This window comes from Poecilia reticulata, chromosome 5, assembly GCF_904066995.2.
Source record: "Poecilia reticulata chromosome 5, P_reticulata-male-v2, whole genome shotgun sequence".
NCBI lineage: Eukaryota > Metazoa > Chordata > Actinopteri > Cyprinodontiformes > Poeciliidae > Poecilia > Poecilia reticulata.
In genome coordinates, this window is record NC_088834.1 from 15,591,050 (window position 1) to 15,616,628 (window position 25,579).

Below are 25,579 nucleotides of genomic sequence, written 5' to 3' on the forward strand. Positions count from 1 at the left end.
AATCCTTGTTAGATGTCGCTCTGCTAAAACTCTGTTCAAGGAGACCCCATAAGGGCAAGTCCTCATGTGGATAGGAGGCTTGTCATTGCGGTGTGGTTTTGATCTTGTACAACGGGCGAAATATGACTGGTGCTGAGTTCTCTGAAAGTATAACTCATAGTCCTCGCTGAAGAACCATACCGAAACACAGTTTTGGTAGAAGTTTGTTCTTCAAAAGACAATAAAGCCCTATTGGAGCACTTTCCATGAAAAGGCACAACACAGATCATATTGCGTTAAGTTGCAGAGTCATTACTGCTTGTCATTGCTGTTGTTGCTGCTTTGTTGATGTGTGTGCATGAAGGAGTGAATGGTGCTTTTCTCTCCGAGAGTAAAACTTTGTCTTCGGAATTAGAATCCAAAGTGGAGAACTGCATGGAAGGTAGGCTCCAAGTTGAAGCCTGTTCTTCAGAAGGCACTGAGCGCTGACCTACGGCACTTTCTCTTAGAGAGTACATAATACAAAATTCCAAAGCTAAAATTGCAAGCGTTTTAAATAATGGGCAACACAAATTCTTGTAATTCCTCACTCGCTAAGGGCCCAGACGGGGATGAAATGTACATGCTGTCCAGGTTTCCTGGTAGCACTGTACACATGATAAAATGGAGAAAGAGATATAAAATAGATGGAAAATTAAAAATCGATCAATGGCAAATAATTGGGGGAATTTTTTAGAGCAGTGTAGCAAGAAAAACGGGGATAAAAAAGGATAAAAAGGAGGATGAGCTGAGGTGTGCTAAATTATGGTTAAAAGCAGCCACAGACCGGAAAGAACAAATTAAAAATGTTAAAGACAAAAAATTCGTAGAAGCAAATAACTTATTTGTAAGACCAGAAGACAATGAAATGGTGTTAACCAGATGGAATGCTCCGGTGTAGCCGGGAGGGCAGGTACGGCCGACTGTCCCTCCCCCGGCTGCTGCAGCAAATTTGTCTGCCCCAGTCCCACAGCCTCGGAAGACAGTCAGCCGAGCACACCTGCTACTACCAGTGAGGAGCCCCAAAACAGTCTGTACCCCTCACTGGATGGTCTAGATCCACCTCCTTATGCAGGAGACATAAGTCTAACAGAACATACGCCAATTAAACAGCCACATTACAGTTTAAGATTAAATCCCAAAAAGAAGGTCTCACATAGTCCTGGTGTCCGCGGGGGACATGTTGAAGAGTACCCCATGATACAGGTACCAAACCCTAATGCTGGAGAGCACGGTCCACAACATACATATGTCTTTAGACCCTGGACTTTAGAAGAAGTCCGGAAAGCTGTGGAAGGAATAACACCTGCAGCAGAGGATCCCAATAAATTGATAGAGGACATGACTGGATTAATTCATTCTTACAGACTGAACGGAATAGAAGCAGGGGAAGCAGCCATGTCCTCGCTAGGGAAAGACTGGGCAAAAGTAAAGGGAAATTATACTGGAAAAACTACTGATGCAAATGATAGATCAGGCCCAATACTGTACCCTATTGGAGCTAACCCAGAACTGTGTGAAGCATTCAAAGAACAATGGGATCCAGTATGTGAAAAGGTTAGAACAGTTTTCCGTAAAAGAGCAAACTACAGTTACTTAGCAGGGATAAGACAAAAAGCTGGGGAAGACGACTTTCGTCTGCGGTTTGAAAAAGAGTTCAAAGTTCACAGTTGGATCACTTATGATGAAGGACCAGAAAGCGTATATCAACAATTAAAAACGTTTAATGTTGAGTTTCCGCCCTGAAATTGATGGATGGATTAAAAAACACCTGGTTGAATATGACGCTGCCTCAGTCCCACAACTGATGACGTGGGCACGCCATGCAGAAAAAGTAGTTAAAAAACCAAAAACAGGTTCAGATGTTTTTCATATGGAAGATTTTGGAGGTTCGGAAGCCTCTGCCTTTTTCTACGGACCCCATGGGGTAGAAAAGGAAGGGGCAGAGGCAGGGGAAGTCGCACTGGGCAGCGACCCCTAAGTCACACCCCACGAGACAAAGATGTTTGCTGGCGTTGTGGCGAGCCGAACCACTGGGCAAAAGATTGCCAAGTAAAGAACGTAGAGGACTGGAGAGGTGGCAGATGGGAGAAAAAACAAAGGCCTAACTCCTCAGCACGACTAAATTCTGCCACACCCAAACAAAACACACCACCAGACCAAATTGATGAAATGGTAGACATATGCGCAGCTCGGGATATGTTAAATGCGTTAAAAGAAAAACCATACATCACACTGATTATTTGTGAGGAAGAAGTTGAATTTCTGTGCGACACCGATGCATGCAAAACAGTTCTAAAAGACATTCAGGTAAACGCACCACAGGCTGAAAAAAGAATGTGGATAACTAAGGGTGCGAAAATTAACGCTGAGAACATTTTTGAAGTTAATGACAAACCAGTTCTTCCTAAATCTTTATTTAAAGCAGCAGCAATTGTGACACATGGGCGCTGCCATGTGTCAACAGGGGGGATGGAAACCATAATACAGCAACATTTCACAACATATGGTTTAAATTCTTACCTACAAAATTTTTGTACTGCATGTCCAGTCTGTGTGAAACACAATCCTCAGGGAAACATAAGGCCAAAACGAGGCAGGTTCCCAAAACCATCTTCTCCATTTCAAACCATGCATATGGATTTTATTGAACTTTAACAAAGTGGACCATACAAATACTGTCTGGTGATGATTCATGCTTTTTCTAAATGGGTTGAAATAGTTCCAGCAAAGGAACTATTTGCTGGAACTATTTCCAGCAAATGGTTCTGGAAATATTTGTTTCCAGACAAATATTTCCTATTATGCAAATAGCAAAACTATTTGCATAATAGTTTTGCAAATAGTTTTGCTATTTGCAAAACTATTATCCCAACACACGGTATCCCACAGACTGTTTATAGTGCCAATGGACCACATTTTGTAAACCAAGTGATACAAAACATGGCTATTCACTTGGGAATGACATTGAAAAACCACTGTGCCTATCACCTACAGAGTGCAGGGCTGGTGGAAAGAACAAATGGTACTGTGAAAAGCAGATTAAGAAAATGCATGGCAGACACTGGCCAGAATGTTTATACTTGGTGAAGCTCTATATGAGAATCACCCCAACGGCAGATGGTTTAACACCTTTTGAAATAATTCATGGGGGAGCTTGCAGATTGCATCTTTTTGCACTTGACTTACAGAAAGCAGTTAAAGAACAAATGCCATCATCAGAGCCAGAGGTAGCAGGTAAGTCACCATGCTAGGTGGGCCAGGATTAATTTGCATGTTTTTCTAGGACCAGACATTTGAGATGGGAATGTCCATTTCTTGGTTCTTGGTCATAAAGATCTATGCCACCCTCCATCACTTCTGGTTGTCGTACCTGGAAACAATTTTTTTCTCTTTTTGGCCATCGATTGCAAATATTGTTTAGATCTTTCCTGTAAATGGTGGAGGCCATCACCACAGGTTTATCATCAAACCACTTTGTGACAATCAGCTAAGATGCTCCCTTATGTTCACAGTGGTCTATCTTCTGGTGGCTTTGGTATTATTTGGTTCATCATAATGGTTCCACTTGCGGGAAGACCAGTTTGAAAAGTTTGCAGAACTTTTTTCCTCATCATTTTCCTGTAACTGCACTTTTCATTTTTTTAGTCCAGAAGACTCTGGGAAAGCCAAGAGAGGCCATGTGTGCTGATATTCTGAAGAAAGTCCTTATTCATGTATGTCATTATATATTTCTATCATGTTCGGAATAAATGAAAAAATAAACAATTAAATAGGTAAAAATAAATAAAGTCTTCATTTCTTGGGCAATAGAGTTTGGGGACACCCCTGCAGTTTGCAGTTTGATTTTCATTTCAAATAACAAGCAATAGACTGAAACCAGAAATGGATAACTTCTGGTTGTTAAATGTATTTTTCAAATTTGACCTCCTTTCTTGGGTTAATGTGATTCATTAATCACTAAACTGTACATTTTTCCATTCTTTTGAATTCAGTCATAATTTAGATTTAAATCGTCCTGATGTCCACTACAATGGACATGCTGTGAAATTTAATAAAAAAAAAATAAAATAAAATAACAAGGTGTTTATTTTGGCCTAAATAAATACAGAAATTGGAAGGCACATTTTTTTCTTTGGTTCTCAGGAGGATATGCATGTTTACAGTTTTTAAGGTTTCAATTGACCCATTATGTTTACTATAAAATGTGTACTAAAAGAATTATTTCCAGAAAACACACGATGTAGTTTTAGTTTAGTATGTGCTGAAATGGAAACCTGTTACCATATAAACCTCTGAATCCAAGCACTGAGCACCCACTGCTCCTCAAGTGATGCTTTCACAATGCAGTTTATTTTTGTTTTCAGGCCAGAAAACCAAAACTTTTCCTTTCGGTGCTGGCAGAGCCAGAGAATAGTTTGGTTTCTTGGTTTCGTCAATGAAACAGAGAGAGAAGTCCGAGTTGTAGAACAAAGCAGAGAGGCCACATCCCTAAAATAGAGGTGGCTCTACTCTGCCCTTTTTCTTCTTTTTCTTCTCTTCCTCCTTGTCCTTCCAGCTTACAGTTTTCTCCCTTGGTCCCGTTGTAGCACTGGCACTTGAAGTGCTGACGAAAGGCCTTCAGCTCTGCTTCACCTGGGGATCCCGTGACCTTCAGATTTCCGCTCTGACTTGTGATACTGTGAGTGGAGGGGTTGAGGTGCAGGTACACGGCCCTGTCCAGTTCTCGGCGATGACAGCGACCGTTAAAATTGCACAATTTCTGGCTGCACTGCTCTGCTGCTGTGGTCACATTGAGGAGGTATCGTCCCATGTCTCCCAGAAAATAGTTATTCAAGTCAGTACAGCCGCTCTGCAGCACAGAGGAAAGATATTAACTTAAAAATACATAACAGCAGATGCAACATGAGGGGAGTAGGGAAAGTAATGCTCTTACCTTAGTTGCATAGGAGGAGCCCCCCCAGAAGATCACTCCTGCAGCTCCCAATGCAACGCTCTCGCCAATGGTGTTGACCAAATCTTTCTGCCAAAGATGTATATGAATACTTTAGCTGTATGAGATGTATTATAGAGAATCTGAGCTCTAGTTACATATAGAGCTGTGGGATCTATATGTAACTACAGCTCACAGTTAAATATATGATGTTTAATGCAATATAAAAAAATAATAGCTATTTTATGATCAGAAACATGAAAGACAACATGAGTAATTATGTTTTAGATGAATGCATTGGAAAAAACTAATCTGGTGAAGGGTTACCTTGAGTTACTACCAAATTAATATAATCACATGTAAAATGTCTGGACAATAGGAGCGGATTGGAACAGAAGCTACGTTCTTTGACATGCACACACCTGGCCAGTAAACTTGATTCAGCAGGTGGAATTAAATGTAATTTAAGAACTATTTAACTCTTCAGTGGGATCTGTGCAGAACTATAATTTTTTTTTAAACGACAGATTGCTGGACTTCACCAAGTGACAGTTACTTCTTTACCATTTCTTATTTTTTTACATTCTCCCTAAACATCCATTTATGTCCCCATGGGGTGTTTTGTTGAATTAGCAAGGAAGTAAATTGACTCAGAGCTGAGCTCTGTAGATACCAATTTTTATATTTTTGAACTCTCAGCCTCAGTTTGTCATGTAGCATGCTGGATTTACACAAAAAGGCAAACTTTTGGAAATCTCAGATTAGGTAAGGAATCACATTCTCTAGAAATGCACACCAAATGTAGCTTTTTTATAGTAAAATCCAGTCTTCATGAGCTAACTGCAAATATAAAATGTTACGGGCATATTTAAACATCAACTCCAAACATTTTGTCTTTTTTAAATAAAAATATTTCAGTGATTGCCCTGGTTCAAATTATAAGTTATTACTCATGATAGAAAAGTACAAATAATGTACTATATTTTTTAACTTTGGCAATTATAGGAAACATCAAAAATCTGTATCTGGTAGGTCATAGTTTTACAAAAAGTGTAACTGTCCTTCTAGAGCTGCTGCTTGGTGGCTGCTGCAGAGTGCGGCGGGTGCATTTATATGGGTGGAGCAGAGACATGTAGAGGGAACATATCGGGCTGCTTTAGCTGATGCTTAGATTAGGTTTACGGACAACTGGAAAATAAATGTGTGCCAAAGGTGCCACACAGAGAAATTGACAAAAAAGCTATAAATGGCTGGAAAAAGTGAGAGTTAATCTATAAAACTGACAGAATATCAAAATACAGACAAAAAGCTGGAGGACAGAACATGTTTATGTTTCCTTATGATTCTGCCATTTGTCATTACATTGAAAATAAATGTTTGTATAATTGTTATATATTATACAGGTTAACTTAAAAAGTGAGGTGCTAATGTTTCAGGCTAATTTTCAATTACAGAAAAGTCATTGTTAAAGCTGCACAAATATGAAAATTCGGGACGATGTGAATGTCCGATATTATTACTGCTAATCCCACAGTATTTACCAATAATTTTTTTCAAATTTTTCATCGGATTACTTGATTACTAAGATAATAGTTTAAAACAGCACTATTTCCTCCAATCAACCAACCTCTGTTAAAAGGATCATCCCATCTCTGAAAGTGGGTTGGGAATAAACAAAAACAGGACGTGCCAATCCATCCCCAACAGATGCGACGCGTATTGCCTCCTTCACCCTGTACAGGGCAAACAGGCGTGCCTGATCAGTGGAGCGCAGGTCATTTCCCAGGTATATTGAGGGAAAAAGGGCGGTGCTTTCATTCCACATCCAGTTCAGTTGATCATTTCGCTCAAACTCAGTGTCAGGACAATGTCCTGTGTAGGTTTTCAACTTTTCTCCTTTGTAGTCATGGTTGTAACAATCAGGAAACAGGTAGTAGCCCCATAGCTGATTCGGTCTCAATTTTTTACCCTGCCTCAGGCTCTCCAGCATGAATTCACGAGCTGAAAGTTCAAATTCTTCTGTCGCAGTATTCGCCACTTGTGTTTTAGTCCACGTAGGGTTCTTTTCAGCCACCAGATCACGAGATTTTTTTCTATAGACATCTTTGGCAGACCAGTTTCGGATCCACAAGGGACGCCATTCCTCCCAGTCAATGACACACGCACCTTTAGCCTTGCGGTCTGGTATGTATTTGTCCAGATCCTCAGACATTTTTTCAAGGTGCTCAGAGAGACTGACACTTTGTGGAAGGCCCCCATTCACTGCTGTTTCTTCAGCGTCATAATAGGGATAAATCCCGAGGCGGTCCTTATAGAACAATGTGAGATTCTGTCCGACAACGTCCTTAGAGGGTGTTGACACTATGTCAAACTGGTCTAATGATAACGTAACACCGTGTCGTGTCTCACACTTCTGAGTGGGAGCGTTCCAGACAAAGAGAACTGGCTTCTTGGAGTGTAATGGCCAGCTTGTCTGCTTTGTGTCTGCTGAACCCAAGACTATCCATGATGTAAACAGAGCAAGGAGAAACCAGGACAGTCGGTCAACTGCTGAGAGGAAAGAGGGGAATACAGTCTCCATGGTGGTTCCTGCTACCTTCACTCCTCTGTTTGCAAAAGACACAAAAAGATGTGAAATTGAAATACAACATTTGACAGAAAAATGTGTGTTCTCTATATTGTTCGACTGTCTAATGTTTTATAAAACAAACAAAAGAAAATCTGAATTGGGTCACTTCAGGCTGCAGTGTGAACGCAACCTTTGTCAACTACAGTTTGCTTCTTTCACAAGGAGCGTTCACTCAGTCATGTTTCTGCAAACACAATATGACAAGATGATCATGGAGATGATGGCCTTGGTTTCTTACCATTTAAGATGTAAAGCAAAGTTGAATCAGACACTGCAGGGAATCGACCCGAGGGACAGCAGAGCAAAAAAAAAAAAAAAACAAACTGACACAAACTTAAACAAATTAATGCTTAAATAAAAACATCTCCGTTCCATTTCCTGTTTCAAAAATAAACAAACTTTCTGATAGCTGAAATCATGACTTATTAAATTGTAAACATAATTAGACCACTAACTTCCTAATTCTGTCAGCTATATATATATATATATATATATATATATATACCAATAGGACTCTAAGAACCTTCATTGCAAACTCGATGGGGCTGTGGAAAACCACCCTTGAAGCCAACTGCAAACCACTTGCACAAGTGTCCATCAAATGTGGCATATACCAAGGAGATGCTCTGTCCCCACTGCTGTTCTGCATAGGCCTGAACCCTCTCAGCCAAATCATCAACAAGACTGGCTATGGATACCGACTCAAGAATGGGGCCACGATCAGTCACCTCCTCTACATGGATGACATCAAGCTGTACGCCAAGAGCGAGCGAGACATCGACTCACTGATCCACACCACCAGGATCTACAGCACTGACATTGGGATGTCATTCGGACTAGAGAAGTGTGGTCGGATGGTTACAAAGAGAGGGAAGGTCGCCCACACAGAAGGGGTCTCACTTCCAGAAGGAACAATAGCAGACATAGAGCACAGCTACAAGTACCTGGGAATACCACAAGCAAATAGCAACCTCGATGAGGTCACAAGGAAAGGAGCCACAGCCAAATACCTCCAACGAATAAGGCAAGTCCTGAGAAGCCAGCTCAATGGCAAGAACAAGATCCGTGCAATAAACAGCTATGCCTCACCAGTAATCAGATACCCTGCCGGAATAATTAGCTGGCCAATGGAAGAGATGAAGGCCACGGATGTTAAGACTAGGAAGCTACTAACCATGCATGGAGGATTCCACCCCAAATCCAGCACCCTGAGACTGTATACAAGCCGTAAGAAAGGAGGCAGAGGACTAGTGAGTGTGAGAGCCACTGTCCAGGATGAAACATCCAAGATGCATAAATACATCAAGGACAAAGCCTCAACAGACGATGTGCTCAGCGAATGTCTCAGGCAATGGGGAACAGAAGACAAGGTGCTGGAAGTACCATCATGGGAGGACAAGCCCCTACATGGGATGTACCACCGACAAATAACTGAAGTGGCTGATGTCAGGAAAACCTACCAATGGCTGGAGAAAGCTGGACTCAAGGACAGCACAGAGGCTCTCATCCTGGCCGCCCAGGAACAGGCCCTAAACACCAGAGCAATAGAGGCTCAGATCTACCACACCAGACAAGACCCAAGGTGTAGGTTGTGCAAGGAGGCCCCTGAGACAGTCCAGCACATAATAGCAGGGTGCAAGATGCTGGCAGGGAAAGCGTACATGGAACGACATAACCAAGTGGCGGGCATAGTGTACAGGAACATCTGTGCAGAATATGGTCTGGAAGCCCCGAGATCAAAGTGGGGAACACCCCCAAAAGTGGTGGAGAATGACTGAGCTAAGATCCTGTGGGACTTCCAGATCCAGACAGACAAGATGGTAATGGCGAACCAACCGGACATTGTGGTGGTGGATAAAGAACAGAGGAAAGCCGTTGTGGTGGATGTAGCAATACCAAGTGACTACAACATCAGGAAAAAGGAGCATGAGAAATTGGAGAAATACCAGGGCCTCAGGGAGGAACTGGAAAAGACCTGGAAGGTGAAGAACACAGTGGTGCCTGTGGTCATCGGGGCCCTAGGGGCAGTCACCCCCAAACTGGAGCAGTGGCTCAAACAGATTCCAGGAACAACATCAGACATCTCAGTCCAGAAATGTGCAGTTCTAGGCACAGCCAAGATACTGCGCAGAACCCTCAAGCTCCCAGGCCTCTGGTAGAGGACCCGAGCTCAGAGGATGAAACAGACCACCTGTCGCGGCCTTCTAGCTTCCAATACTCCAACTAAGGCCGTGTGTGTGTTAACAGGTGGGTTTTAGATTGAACGCACTTCATCTTCATTTGTTTGCGAAAATAGATTGTTTATTTCTTATAAAATTAGTAACAAAATATCAAAAAATGTCCTACATCTTAACCGAAAACGAAAGTAAACTTAACATGGCGTTTCAAGTAAAAAAGTGCAAAATAAAAGGTCAAATTGCAAGTGAAATGAAATGGTCAAAAAATCATTTACCAACCCTCCCGTACACACCAGACATTTGCAAAACAATGCCTCCACCAAGCACCCGGTGTGTTTTTAATTACCTAAATTAATGGGAGGGGCTAACCAATTACCAACATAATCAATTCTAATTTACAAATTAATCACAGACTTAATTCTAACTTTCCAAAAATAAAAAACTAAATTAATAGAACTTACAAGTTGCAAACATTACAAATGGCCACCACATCCCGGCCCCTAATTCATCTAAATGAATTATAATATCTGCACACGTGGCCATTACCAAATACAAGATCAATATTAACAACATTTGTTTACACATCAATTTATGCAGTAGTCCATATTATAATTTTTTTGTGGTCCATTCATCTTCTTAGAAAAATCAAAAAGCAAAAACAGTCAATATTTCATGACTTCCAAGTTCTTCTCTCGTCCATGTGCATGGTCTGTGTATGTATGAAAAAGGTCTATGTAGCAGAATGAGATGTTTAGCATGTCAGTAAATGAGCATCAGTGTAAATGTAGAGCCAGAGGTTCCAGAACTTAGCTCAGTTGGAGACAAACATTCATTGTTGTCTCTACACAGCCTCCAGCAGGAGACATATCTTGTTGATCGGTTTCTCCAGCACATTTGTTCTTGTCTTCACTCGAACACGTCGAACCAATCCACTTGCATCTGCCATGGTTTCTGTGATGCGTCCAATAGGCCATGAATTTCTTGGTGCAGCCTCGTCGACAACAAGCACCACATCATCAATGGCAAAGTTCCTGCGAGTCTTGTTCCATTTCCGTCGCTCTTGCAACATAGGGAGATATTCTTTCACCCACCGTTTCCAGAACAGGTCCACAATGTACTGGGCCTGCTTCCAACGTCTCCAACTGTACAGGTCCTCCTTTTTGAACAAACCTGGTGGGAGCACAGGCTTACCTTTTAACTGGAGCAAATGATTTGGAGTTAGAGCCTCTAAATCATTAGGATCTTCAGAAGAAGGTGTAATCGGGCGATCATTTAATATAGCCTCCACTTCACAAAAAACAGTGTGCAAGCCTTCATCATCTAGTACTTGTAGGTTTGTGATGGAGCACAGCACTCTCTTTATTTCCTGCACCAGGCGCTCCCATACACCACCATGATGGGCTCCATAAGGTGGGTTGAAAATCCACTTTATGCCATGTTCTGCAAAGCATTTTTGGATTTTACTTTGTTTTAGCTCCAGCAGAGCTTGCTTTAACTCACGGTTTGAGCTGACAAAGTTGGTTCCGTTGTCCGACCTGATTTCCTTGACTTGTCCTCTGCGACAGATGAATCTTCTGATGGCGTTTATGCAGGAATCTGTGTCAAGAGAATGTGCTACCTCCAGGTGAACTGCACGACAGGTTAGACATGTGAAGAGAACTCCATATCTTTTAACAATAGTTCTCCCTCTCTTCACTTCTATCGGTCCAAAGTAATCAACACCAACATAAGTAAATGGTGGAAGATCAGTTGAGAGTCTGTCAACAGGAAGATCTGACATTTTTTGCTCACCTGGCTTTTGTCGTCGTCTTCGACACACCATACAATCTCTTATGATCTTTCTAGCTGCTGAATTAGCATGAGGGATCCAGTACTGTCGTCGAAGAGTAGAAAGCATATGATTTCTTCCTCCGTGTCCAACTTTTTCATGGATGTGTTGAAGAATGAGCTTTGAAACATGGCTTTTAGGCAGTATTGCAGGATGTTTTGTTTCTTCAGGTAATGCTGCTTTGCTCAATCGGCCACCCACTCTCAACACACCATCAGTAACAACAGGATCAAGCTTGTACAGATGACTTGACTTTTTCACTGTACCAGAGCTCAGGGCAGCTATTTCCTCGCCATAATGTTTTTTCTGCACAAAGCTCACTATGGCTATAGAGATCATCAGTTGTGAGCTGAACATTCATCTTATTGTCCTGTTCATTACACATTTTATTTCCACAGTGTGCAGCTAGCAACTTCTTTGTTTGCATCCTTTCTTTTAGTTTCAGGATCCATGCTACACTTCTTTTTAGCTTTGTCCAACTGGAAAAGTACATTAGCAGCTTAGTAGTCGGACACACTTTTTCCAACAAGGTTGCACATGTCATGATCTTGTCTTTAACCTCTGGATCAGTTTCCAAATGGACAGGTCTTTCCTTAATTACTGCTGGCCATTGGATCTCAGGTTTTGTGAGGAATTCCAGCCCACTGATCCAGGTGGAAGACTTTAAAAAAGAGCCAACTTTCATGCCTCGAGATGCTGCATCAGCTGGATTTAACTTTGAGCTGATGTATCTCCATTGAGTAACCTTTGTAAGATCATGAATGATGGACACTCTGTTAGCTACATATGTTTTAAACCTTATCGTTGTGTTTGCAATGTACTGCAGGACGGTTGTGCTGTCACACCAGAAGACTGATTCGCTCAGATTGAGTCCAAGTTGCACTGACAGCATTTTGTCCAGACTTACAGCTAACACTGCGGCAGCAAGTTCAAGTCGTGGTATGGTGACTTGTTTTAATGGTGCCACTCTTGCTTTGCCAAAAACAAAGGAAACACACACTTCCTGTTTGTCATTAGATACCCTAAGATAAGACACAACACCAAATCCAGTTTCACTGGCATCACAAAAGTGATGCAGCTGTGCACTTCTTATCTCTCCAAACTCTTTGGGTGTGATGCATCTTCTGACACTAAAGTTGTCAAGAAGAACTAAATCTTCAACCCATTTTTTCCAAAGTTGGGCTTTTTCTGGTGGAATTCTCTCATCCCAGCCAAGCTTCAGTTTACATAAATGTTGAAGAATTTGTTTAGCAGGGAGAATAACTGGAGCCAAGAAACCCAAAGGGTCATAAATAGAGCTGACAATGGACAGAATACCACGCCTCGTTAGTGGTTTGTGCTTGTTTTCAATGCTAAAGGTGAAAACATCCTGTTCAGCATTCCATTGCACCCCCAGGGTTCTTTCAGTGGGAAGCTGGTCCCGGCTAAGATCTAGCAACTTTACACATGTTGCTCTATTTTCCTCAGGGATCTGAGAGAGGACAGAGCGCTCACTACACACCCATTTATTGAGCCTAAATCCCCCCTTGGTACACACCTCAGTGAGCTGTTGATAAAGAAAAATGGCCTGCTCAATAGTCTGGACAGACCTGAGACAGTCATCTACATAAAAACTGTGTCTGATTGTATTAATAATCTCTTCTGGGTACAGATGTTTGTTGTCCTCAGCAGTCTTTAAAAGTGCATATGTGGCACAACTAGGGGAAGAGACTGCACCAAAAATATGGACCAACATTCTATGCTCAACAAGCTCTTTTGTGATGTCACCGTTGGGCCACCAGAGGAAACGTAGGTAATTTACATGTTCTTCAGCAACTCTGACTTGGTGGAACATCCCTTTAATGTCTGTCATAAGTGCTATTGGATCTTGCCGAAAACGAATGAGTACACCTAATAAGGTGCTAGTCAAATCTGGTCCTTGTAACAGCTCTTTGTTCAGAGATGTTCCAGCAAATGTTGCAGCACAATCATAGACAACCCGCAGTGTTTTCTTGCGGGGGTGGTAGACCCCATGATGAGGTACGTACCACACCTTTCCTTCCTCCTGTTCCACTTGATCTTGCGGTACGATTTCTGAATGCCCTTCCACACTAACATTATGCATAAATTCTTTGTACTCTTCAAAAAATAGTTTATCCTTCTGAAATCGTTTTAACAGACATTGCGCCCTCTGCTGGGCCACCTGTTTGTTGTTGGGCATTTTTACTTCAGGATTACGAAAGGGTAACTTCAGGTAATAATGACCGTCTTTAAGCACCGCTGACTTTGACATAATGTCCATGAACTGTTTGTCTTCTACAGACATTTCAGCATGCTCATTGCACTGGTGCTCTACAAAATCTTGGTTATACTGACTGACCAGCATTTCTTCCAAATTACTTATAGAAATACGGTTCACCTGAATAGAACCAGCAACATGTCCATTTTCTTCACTAACCTGGCTGAGCGGACCATTAACAACCCAACCAAGGCGTGTTAGCACAGCATAAGGCCCACTACCTTCACTGTTAACTATTTTCCAAGGTTCCAATGCTTTGGGAGAATTTACACCAATGAGCAGCCCAATGCCAGCATCTATTGGTGTCAACTCAACACCTCTTAGATAAGACCATTTTCTTAAGTCTTCCTCTTTAGGGATATTTTCTTTAGTGACAGGAATGGATTGTTGAGTATATACATCAGGCAACTTCAAGTAATCATTTTCTTTTAAAGCAGCTACTTCCAAACCAGATAATTTATAGCTACTTACTTGCTTTTCCTGACCCATGGTTTTTAGCATGATTTCCACTTTCTTTCCAGACGCATTTAACTGCATCATCAAAGCCTCTGTACAAAATGTTGCAGAGCTGCCTGGATCTAGAAAGGCATAAGTCTCTACAATCTTTGTCCCCTTTTCCAACTTTACTTTTACTGGGACAACTGACAGAGCACACTCTTTAGACCCGGCCCCAGTGTAGCTACCAACATTTAAAGATACAAGAGCACTTGAGACTGGTGACTATTCACCCTCGGCCTCAACTGTTTGACGTTGCTGCTCTGCCGGTTCAATGTGCAGAACCGTAGGGTGACTTTTACTACAGGTGAGGCATGTTAGACGCTGTGGACAGTTTTTACTCATATGCCCCTTCTGTAAGCACCCAAAGCATATACCTTTACTTTTAATGAAAATCACCTTTTCTTTGTTGGTTTTCCTCTTAAAGGAGTCACATTTTTCTAAGCAATGACTTCTAAGACAGAATAAGCACAAAGTTTTAGTCAACTTTACATCTTCATGATTAAACTGGACCTGTCTGTCATTGTTCTGTTTAGAAACTACAGCAACAGAAGTGGCAAAACTGCTGCTTCTAGTTTTAAAAGGAACCTTTGATGGTTTTAAAGCCATCTTTTCTTTTGTAGTTTGACCTTCTCCAAAAACAAGATCTAATGCAGCTTTTGTTTGTTTTTCCAAAAAGTCAAGAAGATCTTTAAACTTTATTCTACGATCGTACTTTTCTGCTATGTCAACCACAATAAGTCGCCATTTGTCACGAAGTCTAAAAGGTAACTTTGAAACAAGAATCCTCATATTGGTTGAGTTTTCAAGCTCATCAATAAACCCAGCTTCATCCATTGTGTTGAAACAACTTCTTAGAAATAATGTATAAGCTCTTAAAGCAGTGGCATCATCAGACTTTAAAACTGACCAATTCAGAGCTTTGTCTATAAATGCAGATGTTATTTTTGCTCTGTTACCAAAGTTCCACTCAAGCTGTTTTTTAGCCTCTACATAAGCAGTTTGTGGACTCATGTGCATACAACTTCTCACTAAAGTTATTGGCTGTCCTGAGGTAAACTGTTCTAAGTAGTAAAGCCTGTCCTGCATGTTATCCGTCTTAGTTTCTATTCCTTGCTCAAAAGCCTTAAGAAAGGACCTAAAATGTAAAGAGTCTCCACTAAAAACAGGGATTTCTACAGATGGCAGGAGTGACAGTCTTTGCTGTTTTACAAGCATTTCAGTGATTTCATTCTGCTTCTTCATGATCTCTGTTAAAGCACTACTGTGAACATCAACCTGAGATATTTGTCTTGGGCTTTCCCCTTCCGGTTTCACTTTTAATGTTTCATAAATAGATGTCTCTTGGGGCATTGGCAAAGGTGCAAGAGTTGCTGATCGCTTCTGTGTTCTTGGAGCCTTTTGAGCTGTAGCAGCGGGTATGAACTCAGATGCTGCGGAACCTGATGTTTCCCGACTTGCGACGTCAGCGCTGGAACTTTTCTGTTCTTGCGCAGAGTTGTAGATTTTCATCTTTGCATCCGCCTTCACCAGCTTGGTCCTCAAAGCCAATGCTTCTTTTCTTGCTTTTAACTGGAGTTCTTCCAGCTCGAGCGCGTGTTTTTCTTGCAGCGCATCCGCCTCCGCTTTCAGAGCGGCTCTTTCCACCTCGGCTTCCATCAGCGCCATTGAAGCCGCACGAGAGCTCGAACTCCGAGCACTAGAGGTTTTACTCACTATACTGGGCGTCGTGCTGGTTGTCTTGCTCGCTGGTTTAGCTGCGGACCCAGATAGCCTTTCAAAGTCTTTGCTGATCGTCTGTGAGACGCTGTCATCCGGCTCAACGTCACGGTCATGAGATGCCGCCTTTGATTCAACTTCAAATGCTGAACATACTTCGCTCTTCTGCGCATCAGGATCGCCATTCATCCAAACTTCTACCTCATCCAGGAACTCTTTAAAACTGATCAACTTTGGTTCATACCAATCGCAGTGATCGGTTTCTTTTTCATCAACGTTCAGAAGTCTTTGAACTGAAGATTGCAAGTCCATAAACTCTGCTAAATAATTATTGAAAGTTTTCATATGCTCATCTATGGAGGGTTTTGACTCTCCAGCATCAATTAAAGCATGAATGTCATTTCTTTTTCTTGTCAGAACGCCGAGTTTGGCTCTGCGTCTTTTAATTAAATTAAAGAGTTCTCTTTCCTTTTCAAATCCTTCATCTTGTTCATCCATTTTCAACACAAACTTCGATTCTCTAAATCCAAAAGATAATTGTCCAAAACAAACTTTTCAATTTGCAGCTCAGCGTCTGCTTTCTCCAACAAAGTATCGCATTTACTCACGAACTTTGTGCGTCTTCTCCAAGTCCATTCCATGAAGTTTCAGTCGCCAAGTGCGATCGTCCAATCTTCCCAGCTTTTCCAATATCCAAACCTTCCAAAAATGTTCCAAAAAATGATTTTTTGACTTAAATGTCGCGGCCTTCTAGCTTCCAATACTCCAACTAAGGCCGTGTGTGTGTTAACAGGTGGGTTTTAGATTGAACGCACTTCATCTTCATTTGTTTGCGAAAATAGATTGTTTATTTCTTATAAAATTAGTAACAAAATATCAAAAAATGTCCTACATCTTAACCGAAAACGAAAGTAAACTTAACATGGCGTTTCAAGTAAAAAAGTGCAAAATAAAAGGTCAAATTGCAAGTGAAATGAAATGGTCAAAAAATCATTTACCAACCCTCCCGTACACACCAGACATTTGCAAAACAATGCCTCCACCAAGCACCCGGTGTGTTTTTAATTACCTAAATTAATGGGAGGGGCTAACCAATTACCAACATAATCAATTCTAATTTACAAATTAATCACAGACTTAATTCTAACTTTCCAAAAATAAAAAACTAAATTAATAGAACTTACAAGTTGCAAACATTACAAATGGCCACCACACCACCCGTGGAGGGTGAGAAGGGAATTTTTTTATACACACACACACACACACACGAGGGAGTACCCAAAATGTTCTAGAATGACGCTGCTGCGCGCCCAGTTTTTGTAGTACACGATTCTGCCGCTAGGTATTTGTTCTTCTCAATCAGTGTGCCAAGCGGTGGTGATGTGGAAGGTTTCATCTACCCACAGTGAATTTTCTTGTAAGAGCTGTTTTGTCCAGCCGTCGTTTTTCTTCATGGAGAAGTTCTATGAGCAGCGCGCGGCTGAAGCTTTGCTTCCTGCTTGGGAAAAAAGCTTCGGAAACCATTCAAATGTTGAAGGCCGCTTACATGGATGACGCTATGTGTAAAGCTTAAGTTTACTCGTGGTTCACCCGCTTTAAAAATGGTGAAATGTCAATTGATGGTCAACCGCTTTTTTCCCGAGCAGGAAGCAAAGCTTCAGCCTCGCGCTGCTCATAAAACTTATCCATGAAGAAAAACGACGGCTGGTGTTGAGGAAAATTATTATTTTTGGTGTTTAATATAGTTTAAACTTTTTTGAACAGGTTTCTCTTAGTAATTTAAAATCTCAAGAACTATTGCTATTCAAAGTACCAAGGAAAATAGAGAGATCGGCAGAGCTTCTGCCTGGACTCTTGTGGTTTAATCACACAAGACAGGAGGCCGTAAATTAACATATGCAGGGAGCCAGACGACACTATCTTTTAAATTACCTTGGGAAAGAGGAACTTGGCCAGTTCACGGGAGAGCAGAAGCCTTTTGTGGACATCTGGGATGGTGTAAAATGTTTTAAACCACTAACATCTAATTTGTAAGATGTTTCTTAGTTATTGGTAGTATGCTCTGACTGAAAATTGTGTTATCTTGTTTTAGAATTAATTTAGTCAATGATGAATGTATTTGAAATTGTATTATTTCTGACTATATTAGAATCAAATGAAAATGTTTTGTTTGGTATTAGGAAATTGCTTTGGTTTATGGTGAATGATTGTCTTAATTTTTATTTGAATATTATATTAGGTTAGAAAGAGGAATTGTACTCCATTATTTTCTGTCGATTTTTGGTTTTATATTGGGACTAAACTTTGGAGATGCTGAGTGCATATGAACAAATTGGGTTTCTGGAGATAACTTTTCATTGAATTAAAATACAGAATTAAAGGTTTGTTCCTGGCAGAGCGGGAGAGAAACCAGAGTTTCACAGCTACCTGTGAGGTTCCTTCATCTGTTTCTCTTTGCCCAGATGGCTGTAGAGCAGCAGGAGGCCGGATAATGTTTAAAAAAAAAATTTAAAATAAGTTAGTTTTGAAATTTAACATGACTTGATTGAAATAGCCTAATATAGTTTTAAAATGTATAACTTATTCTGGCCTATTGACCTTTATTTTACTCATAGATAAAGTAGATTGTTTGCCAAGATCTCAGATCTGCTCTTTGTCTGTTTGGGAAACAATCAATAGGAAGTTCCAGCTTTTCACACTGATCTGTGAAAGCCATAAACAACCATGAATTCAGAGAGTCTGCTTCCACCTTATTTAGAAAAAGGCGAAACTGGTGTTTGATCTTGTGAACAAATTGCAGGGAGGTTAGAACTTTTAAAAGTTAGAACTTTGGCTTCTTACCAAAGATACGCCTTATTTGAACATATTAAAGAGGAGAACACGCCTACAGGTTTAAAAGTTTGTGCTCAAGGGAAATAATTTAGAAAAAGCTGATTTTAGTTTACTTCTGCACCAGCTCTTTCTCCGAGGATGTCCTTGATATTATTCCCTGTCTTCTTGTCTCAGGTAACAATGTATGTCCCTGTGTTTCTCCTGTTTCCTTTTCTAGTTTATACTTTTTTCTGATTTGATTAAATTCTGTAATTCTGTGACGTCAACATGCATTGTTGTGTCTCTGCAGTCACGGGAGAGAAGCCGATTTCATAGGAAGAAGCTGGACCAGATTTTTTTCCCTAAATTTAATCACACATATAATTCTTCCTTAATGCAATAAGGGCTATATATATATATATATATATATATATATATATATATATATATATATATATATATATATATATATATATATATATATATATATATATAAAACATCATAAAAATGGTTCAAAATGGTTCAAAATGTGTCATGCTAGATGTTCGGAACGCTCCTCCATAGCCCTTATTGCATCTCCACATAGTCTTTAAATGTAAAAGAAATGTGCCTGACAAAACACGTTTGGTGTGAACGAACCATCAGAGCCAGAGATAGCAGGAAAGCCACCATGCTAGGTGGGCCAGAATTAATTTGTATGTTTTTCTAGGACCAGACATTTGAGATGGGAATGTCCATTTCTTGGTTCTTGGTCATAAAGATCTACGCCACCCTCCATCACTTCTGGTTGTCGTATCTGGACACAAGTTTTTTCTTTTTTTGGCCATCGATTGCAAATATCGTTTAGATCTTTCCCGTAAATGGTGGAGGCCATCACCACAGGTTTATCATCAAACCACTTTGTGACAATCAGCTAAGATGCTCCCTTCTGTTCACAGTTTTCCATCTTCTGGTATCTTTGGTATTATTTGGTTCATCATAATGGTTCCAGCTGCGGGAAGACCCGTTTGAGACATTTGTAGAACATATTCCTCATCATTTTCCTGTAACTGCACTTTTCATTTTTTTTAGTCCAGAATAATCTGGGAAAGCCAAGAGAGGCCATGTGTGCTGATATTCTGAAGAAAGTCCTTATTCATGTGTGTGATTTTATACTTCTATAATTTTTACAATAAATGAAATAATAAATAATTAAATAAGTAAAAAATAAAGTCTTCATTTCTTGGGCAATAGTGTTTGGGGACACCCCTGCAGTTTGCAGTTTGGTTTTCATTTAAAATAACAAGCAATAGACTGAAACCAGAAATGGATAACTTCTGGTTATTAATGTATTTGTCAATTTTGACCTCTTTTCTTGGGTTAATCACTTATCTGTACATTTTTCCATTTTTTTTAATTCAGTCAAATTTTAGAATGAAATCGTCCTGATATCCACTACAATGGACAAGGTGTGAAATATATATATAAAAAATAACAATATGGTAAGGTGTCCGGTTTGACCTAAATAAATACAGAAATTGGAAGGCACATTTTTTTCTTCGGTTTTCAGGAGGATATGCATGTTTCCATTTTTTGAGGTTTTATTTTACCCATTATGTTTACTATAAAATAAATACAAAGATAATTCTTTCTAGAAAACACACGCTGTACTTTTAGTTCAATGTGTGCTGAAATGGAAACCTGTTACCATATAAACCTCTGAATCCAAGCACTGAGCACCCACTGCTCCTGAAGTGATGCTTTCACAATGCGGTTTATTTTTGTTTTCAGGCCAGAAAACCAAAACTTTTCCTTTCGGTGCTGGCAGAGCCAGAGAATAGTTTGGTTTCTTGGTTACCTCAAAGAAACAGAGAAAGTCAGAGTTGGAGAACAAAGCAGAGAGGCCACATCCCTAAAACAGAGGTGGCACTACTCTGCCCTCTTTCTCCTTTTCCTCCCTGCTTACAGTTTTTTCCCTTTGGTCCCGTTGTAGCACTGGCACTTGAAGTGCTGACGAAAGGCCTTCAGCTCTGCTTGACCTGGGGATCCCGTGACCTTCAGCTTTCTGTTCTGACTTATGATCCTGTGAGTGGAGGGGTTGAGGTGCAGAAACATGGCCCTGTCCGGGTCTCGGCGATGACAGCGACCGTTAAAATTGCACGATTTCTGGCTGCACTCCTTTGCTGCTGTGGTCACATTGAGGAGGTATCGTCCCATGTCTCCCCGAAAATAGTTATTCAAGTCAGAACAGCCGCTCTGCAGCACAGAGGATAGATATTAACTTAAAAATACATAACAGCAGCCTATGCAACATGAGAGGACGAGGCAAAGTAATGCTCTTACCTTAGATACATAAAATTCGCCCCCCCAGAAGATCACTCCTGCAGCTCCCAATGCAACGCTCTCGCCAATGGTGTTGACCAAATCTGTCTGCAAAGGATGTATATGAATACTTTAGCTGTATGAGATGTATTATAGAGAATCTGAGCTCTAGTTACATATAGAGCTGTGGGATCTATATGTAACTACAGCCCATAGTTAAATATATAATGTTTAATGCCATATAAAAATAATAGCTTTTTTATGGCCAAAAACATGAAAAACAACATGAGCAATTATCATGTTTTAGATGAATGCATTGGAAAAAACTAATCTGGTGAAGGGTTACTATTTACTACCAAATTTACTACCAAATTAATATAATCACATGTAAAATGTCTGGACAATAGGAGCGGATTGGAACAGAAGCTACATTCTTTGACATGCACACACCTGGCAAGTAAACTTGATTCATCAGGTGGAAACTAAATATAATTTAAGAATTATTTAACTTTTCAATGGGATCTGAGCTAAACTATAAGTTTTTTTTAACCCTCCTATTATGTTGTGAGTCAAATTGACCTGTTTTAAAGTTTAAAAATATTTTTAAAATACTTGGAATGTTTTTTTTGCATGAAATGTTTTCTATCTGTCTTACTAGGTGCACTCTACATGTAAATTGTAAATTTATTCATTTTACACATTTGTAACCCCCCATGCATCTACTTGTTACATCGATACTGTTCAGGTCAAGTTAAAGTGCAAAAAAGATTAAAAAATGTCCAATTTTATGTTTTCTTGCAGCTATGAACCATATTTCACCACACACACACACACACACACACACACAAACACAACACACCACACACACACACACACACACACACACACACACACACACACACACACACACACCACACACACATGCAGACACAAACAAATCCACTTCCTGCCTACTCTCTTTACTTCACTATGAACTGCGAGAAAGCAGGTGTTCATACAACTTTTGACGGGAACCTTTTCTGTTCCCGTGGGAAAACTCCACCCACACTGAGTGGGCACTCAGTAGAAGTGGAGGAAAACATAAATACTCTCTGCATGACTCATTATCTTGATTTTAATTGGCGGGTCAATTTGACCCGGAACAATATGTGTGTCTCAAGTTCAATTTTAAAGATCACCCCTTGAAAAAAAAAAAAGGTAATATAGAAAAATTTACCAAAGATCACTTTCATGGAAATTATTGTTTTTTTGTGTCTAGGTTTTTTTCAGTGGACATAAAAATGTAAATTCCATTTTTATGTCCAAATTAGTAATTGAGTAAGTTGTCGTCTTTAATTCTTAATTTCTGAGAAATAAAAAAAACATAATTGCACAAATATTGATTAAATGGTTAGTATTGGAGTTAATAATCAGATAAAAAAAATGTTTTGGAGGAATTTTTGGGTTTCTGACACTATTGCATGATAAAACATTCCCCGGGTCAAATTGACCCACAATCATTATTGCTGTACCTCAGAAACGAACATAATAGGAGGGTTAAACGACAAACAGCTGGACTTCAGCAGGTGACAGTTACTTCTTTACCATTTCTTATTTTTTTACATTCTCCCTCATAACATCAATTTATATCCCCATGGGGAATTTTGTTGAATTAGCAAGGAAGTAAATTGATTCAGAGCTGGGCTCTGTAGATACCAAGTTTTATATTTTTGAACGTTCAGCCTCAGTTTGTCATGTAGCATGCTGGATTTACACAAAAAGGCAAACTTTTGGAAATCTCAGATTAGGTAAGGAACCACGTTCTCTAGAAATGCACACCAAATGTAGCTTTTTTTATAGTAAAATCCAGCCTTAATGAGCTAACTGCAAATGTAAAATGTTATGGGCAACTTTAAACATTAACTCCAAACTATTAGTGGTTCTTAAATAAAAATATTTCTGTCATTGCCCTGGTTCAAATTATAAATAATTACTCATGATAGAAAAGTAAAAACAAAGTATTTTTGAACTTTGGTAATTATAGGAAACAACAAAAATCTGTATCTGGTAGGTCATAGTTTTACAAAAAGTGTAACTGTCCTTCTAGAGCTGCTGCCTGGTGGCTGCTGCAGAGTGCGGCGGGTGCATTTATATGGGTGGAGCAGAGACATGTAGAGGGAACATATCTGGCTGCTTTAGCTGATGCTTAGATTAGGTTTACGGACAACTGGAAAATAAATTTCCTACCATCCAGGTCACAACAGATGGGTGGCGTGACTTTCTCTGTGTGGGCCGAAGGTGCCACACAGAAAATTGATATAAAAGCTATAAATGGCTGGGAAAAGTTAGATTTAATCTATAAAACTGACTGAATATCAAAATACAGACTAAAACAGGCAGTACAGACAATTATTATGTTCCATTATGATTCTGTTATTTATCATTACATTGAAAATAGCAAATTTTTGTATAATTGTTATCGAGGTTAATTAAAAAGTGAGGTGCTAATGTTACAAGCTAATTTTAAAGGCTACAGAAAAGTCATTGTTAAAGCTGCACAAACATGAAAATTTGGGACGATGTGAATGTCCAATATTATTACTGCTAATCCGACAGTATTTACCAATAATTTTTTTCAAAATTTTCATCGGATTACTTGATTAATCGTAAGAATAATTGAAAGATGACTTGATTAAAAAGATAACAGTTTAAAACAGCACTATTTCCTCCAATCAACCAACCTCGGTTAAAAGGGTCGTCTCACTATTGTAAATGGGTCGGGTATAAACAAAAACAGGACGTGCCAATCCGTCCCCAACAGATGCAAGGCGGATTGCCACCTTCACCCTGTTCATGGCAAACAGGCATCCATGACTGGTGGAGCTCAGGTCAGGATCCAGGTATATTTCAGGTAAAACAGTGGTGCTTTCATTCCACATCCAGTTCAGTTGATCATTTCGCTCAAACTCAATGGCAGGACAATGTCCTGTCTAGGTTTTCAACTTTTCTCCTCTGAAGGCATGGTTGTAACAATCAGGAAACAGGTAGTAGCCCCACAGCTTATTCGGTCTCAACTTTTTTACCCTGCCTCAGGCTCTCCAGCATGAATTCACGAGCCGCAAGTTCAAATTCTTCAGTCGCAACAGTCCGCAATAGCTCTGTAGTCAACTTAGGGTTCCTTTTTTCCAACAGTTCACGAGATTTCGCTTTATAGACAAATTTGGCATCCCAGTTTTGAACCCGCAAGGGGCGCTATTCCCTCCAGTCAATAACAGTCAGACCATTAGCCTTGCAGTCTGGTATGTATTTGTCTAGATCCTCAGACATTTTTTCCAGGTGCTGAGAGAGATTGACACTTTGTGGAAGGCCCCCATTCACTGCTGTTTCTTCAGTGTCATAATAGGGATAAATCCCGAGGCGGTCCTTATAGAACAATGTGAGATTCTGTCCGACAACATCCTTAGTGGGTGTTGACACTATGTCAAACTGGTCTAATGATAACTTAACATTGTGTTCGTTCTCACAGTCCTGAGTCGGAGCGTTCCAGATTAAGAGAACTGGCTTCTTGGAGTGTAATGGCCAGCTTGTCTGATTTGTGTCTGCTGAACCCAAGACTATCCATGATGTAAACAGAGCAAGGAGAAACCAGGACAGTCGGTCAACTGCTGAGAGGAAAGTGGGGAATACAGTCTCAATGGTGGTCCCTTTCTCATGTTTCATTTTTAGATGGTAAAACAAAACAATAGCATTTCCTTCCTTTGCAGCATTGCAAAAGGGAGATTCCAGTTTACATTTGCAGATTACATTTTTCTGCTCCTGGTCTGACTCTTTTATCCTCCCACAGTCTTGAGATGGGGTCACCGGGTCATTTAGACCCCACAAGTTTATTACTCTGTACACGGTGTGGTGGGGTCCCGCTGCTCCTGTGTGCGCCTCTACATGTTATTTTGTTTGTGACGTTACAACCTTTTCTTTAACAGACGAAGTCAGATAGGTTGGTCCATTCCACCATAGATGATGGTGGATGAAGTTCTTGACACTCTGACCTCTGGAAGGTAAGTCTGCTGGGTTGTTTTTTCTGCTCCAGTGAAACCAAAGTTCAGGGATGGTGAGTTCTTGTATCTCAGTCACTCTGTTTGCAGTAAATGGCTTCTACTTCTGAGCTGGGCTGCATATCCAGTGCAGAACGATCAGAGAATCTGTCCACATTTTGAGTTGACCCTTCAGTGGGTTGAGAAGGTTGTTTCCCCGGCTTGCTCCAATTCGAGCTGCAATAAGCTTCACTTGTGGCAGACATTTGCCTTCATGCAGATACTCTTGTTTTAGATGCCACAAAATGATGTTCTCTCTCATTTTCTTCATTCAGCAACTTTTCGAAGCACTCCTTCCATCTTCCTATCACACTTTTTG

At 40.3% G+C, this 25,579-nt stretch overlaps 1 protein-coding gene and 1 pseudogene across 2 annotated transcripts; both read right to left on the bottom strand.

Moving 5' to 3' along the window:
- Positions 1-4,349: 4,349 nt before the first annotated feature.
- Positions 4,350-7,926, bottom strand: LOC103465101 (hyaluronidase-2-like). Its single transcript, XM_008409660.2, has 4 exons — positions 7,819-7,926; positions 6,579-7,557; positions 4,955-5,041; positions 4,350-4,870 (listed from the first exon to the last, which is right to left on the bottom strand). Exons 2-4 carry the CDS (start codon positions 7,530-7,532, stop codon positions 4,454-4,456), a joined length of 1,458 nt encoding a protein of 485 aa, XP_008407882.1. The 5' UTR covers positions 7,533-7,557; positions 7,819-7,926; the 3' UTR covers positions 4,350-4,453.
- Positions 7,927-20,623: 12,697 nt separating this feature from the next.
- Positions 20,624-24,927, bottom strand: LOC145551692 (hyaluronidase-2-like; annotated as a pseudogene). The gene is made up of 3 exons (XR_014087586.1): positions 23,911-24,927; positions 21,212-21,298; positions 20,624-21,124 (listed from the first exon to the last, which is right to left on the bottom strand). The product of XR_014087586.1 is annotated as a hyaluronidase-2-like (transcript).
- Positions 24,928-25,579: the final 652 nt, after the last annotated feature.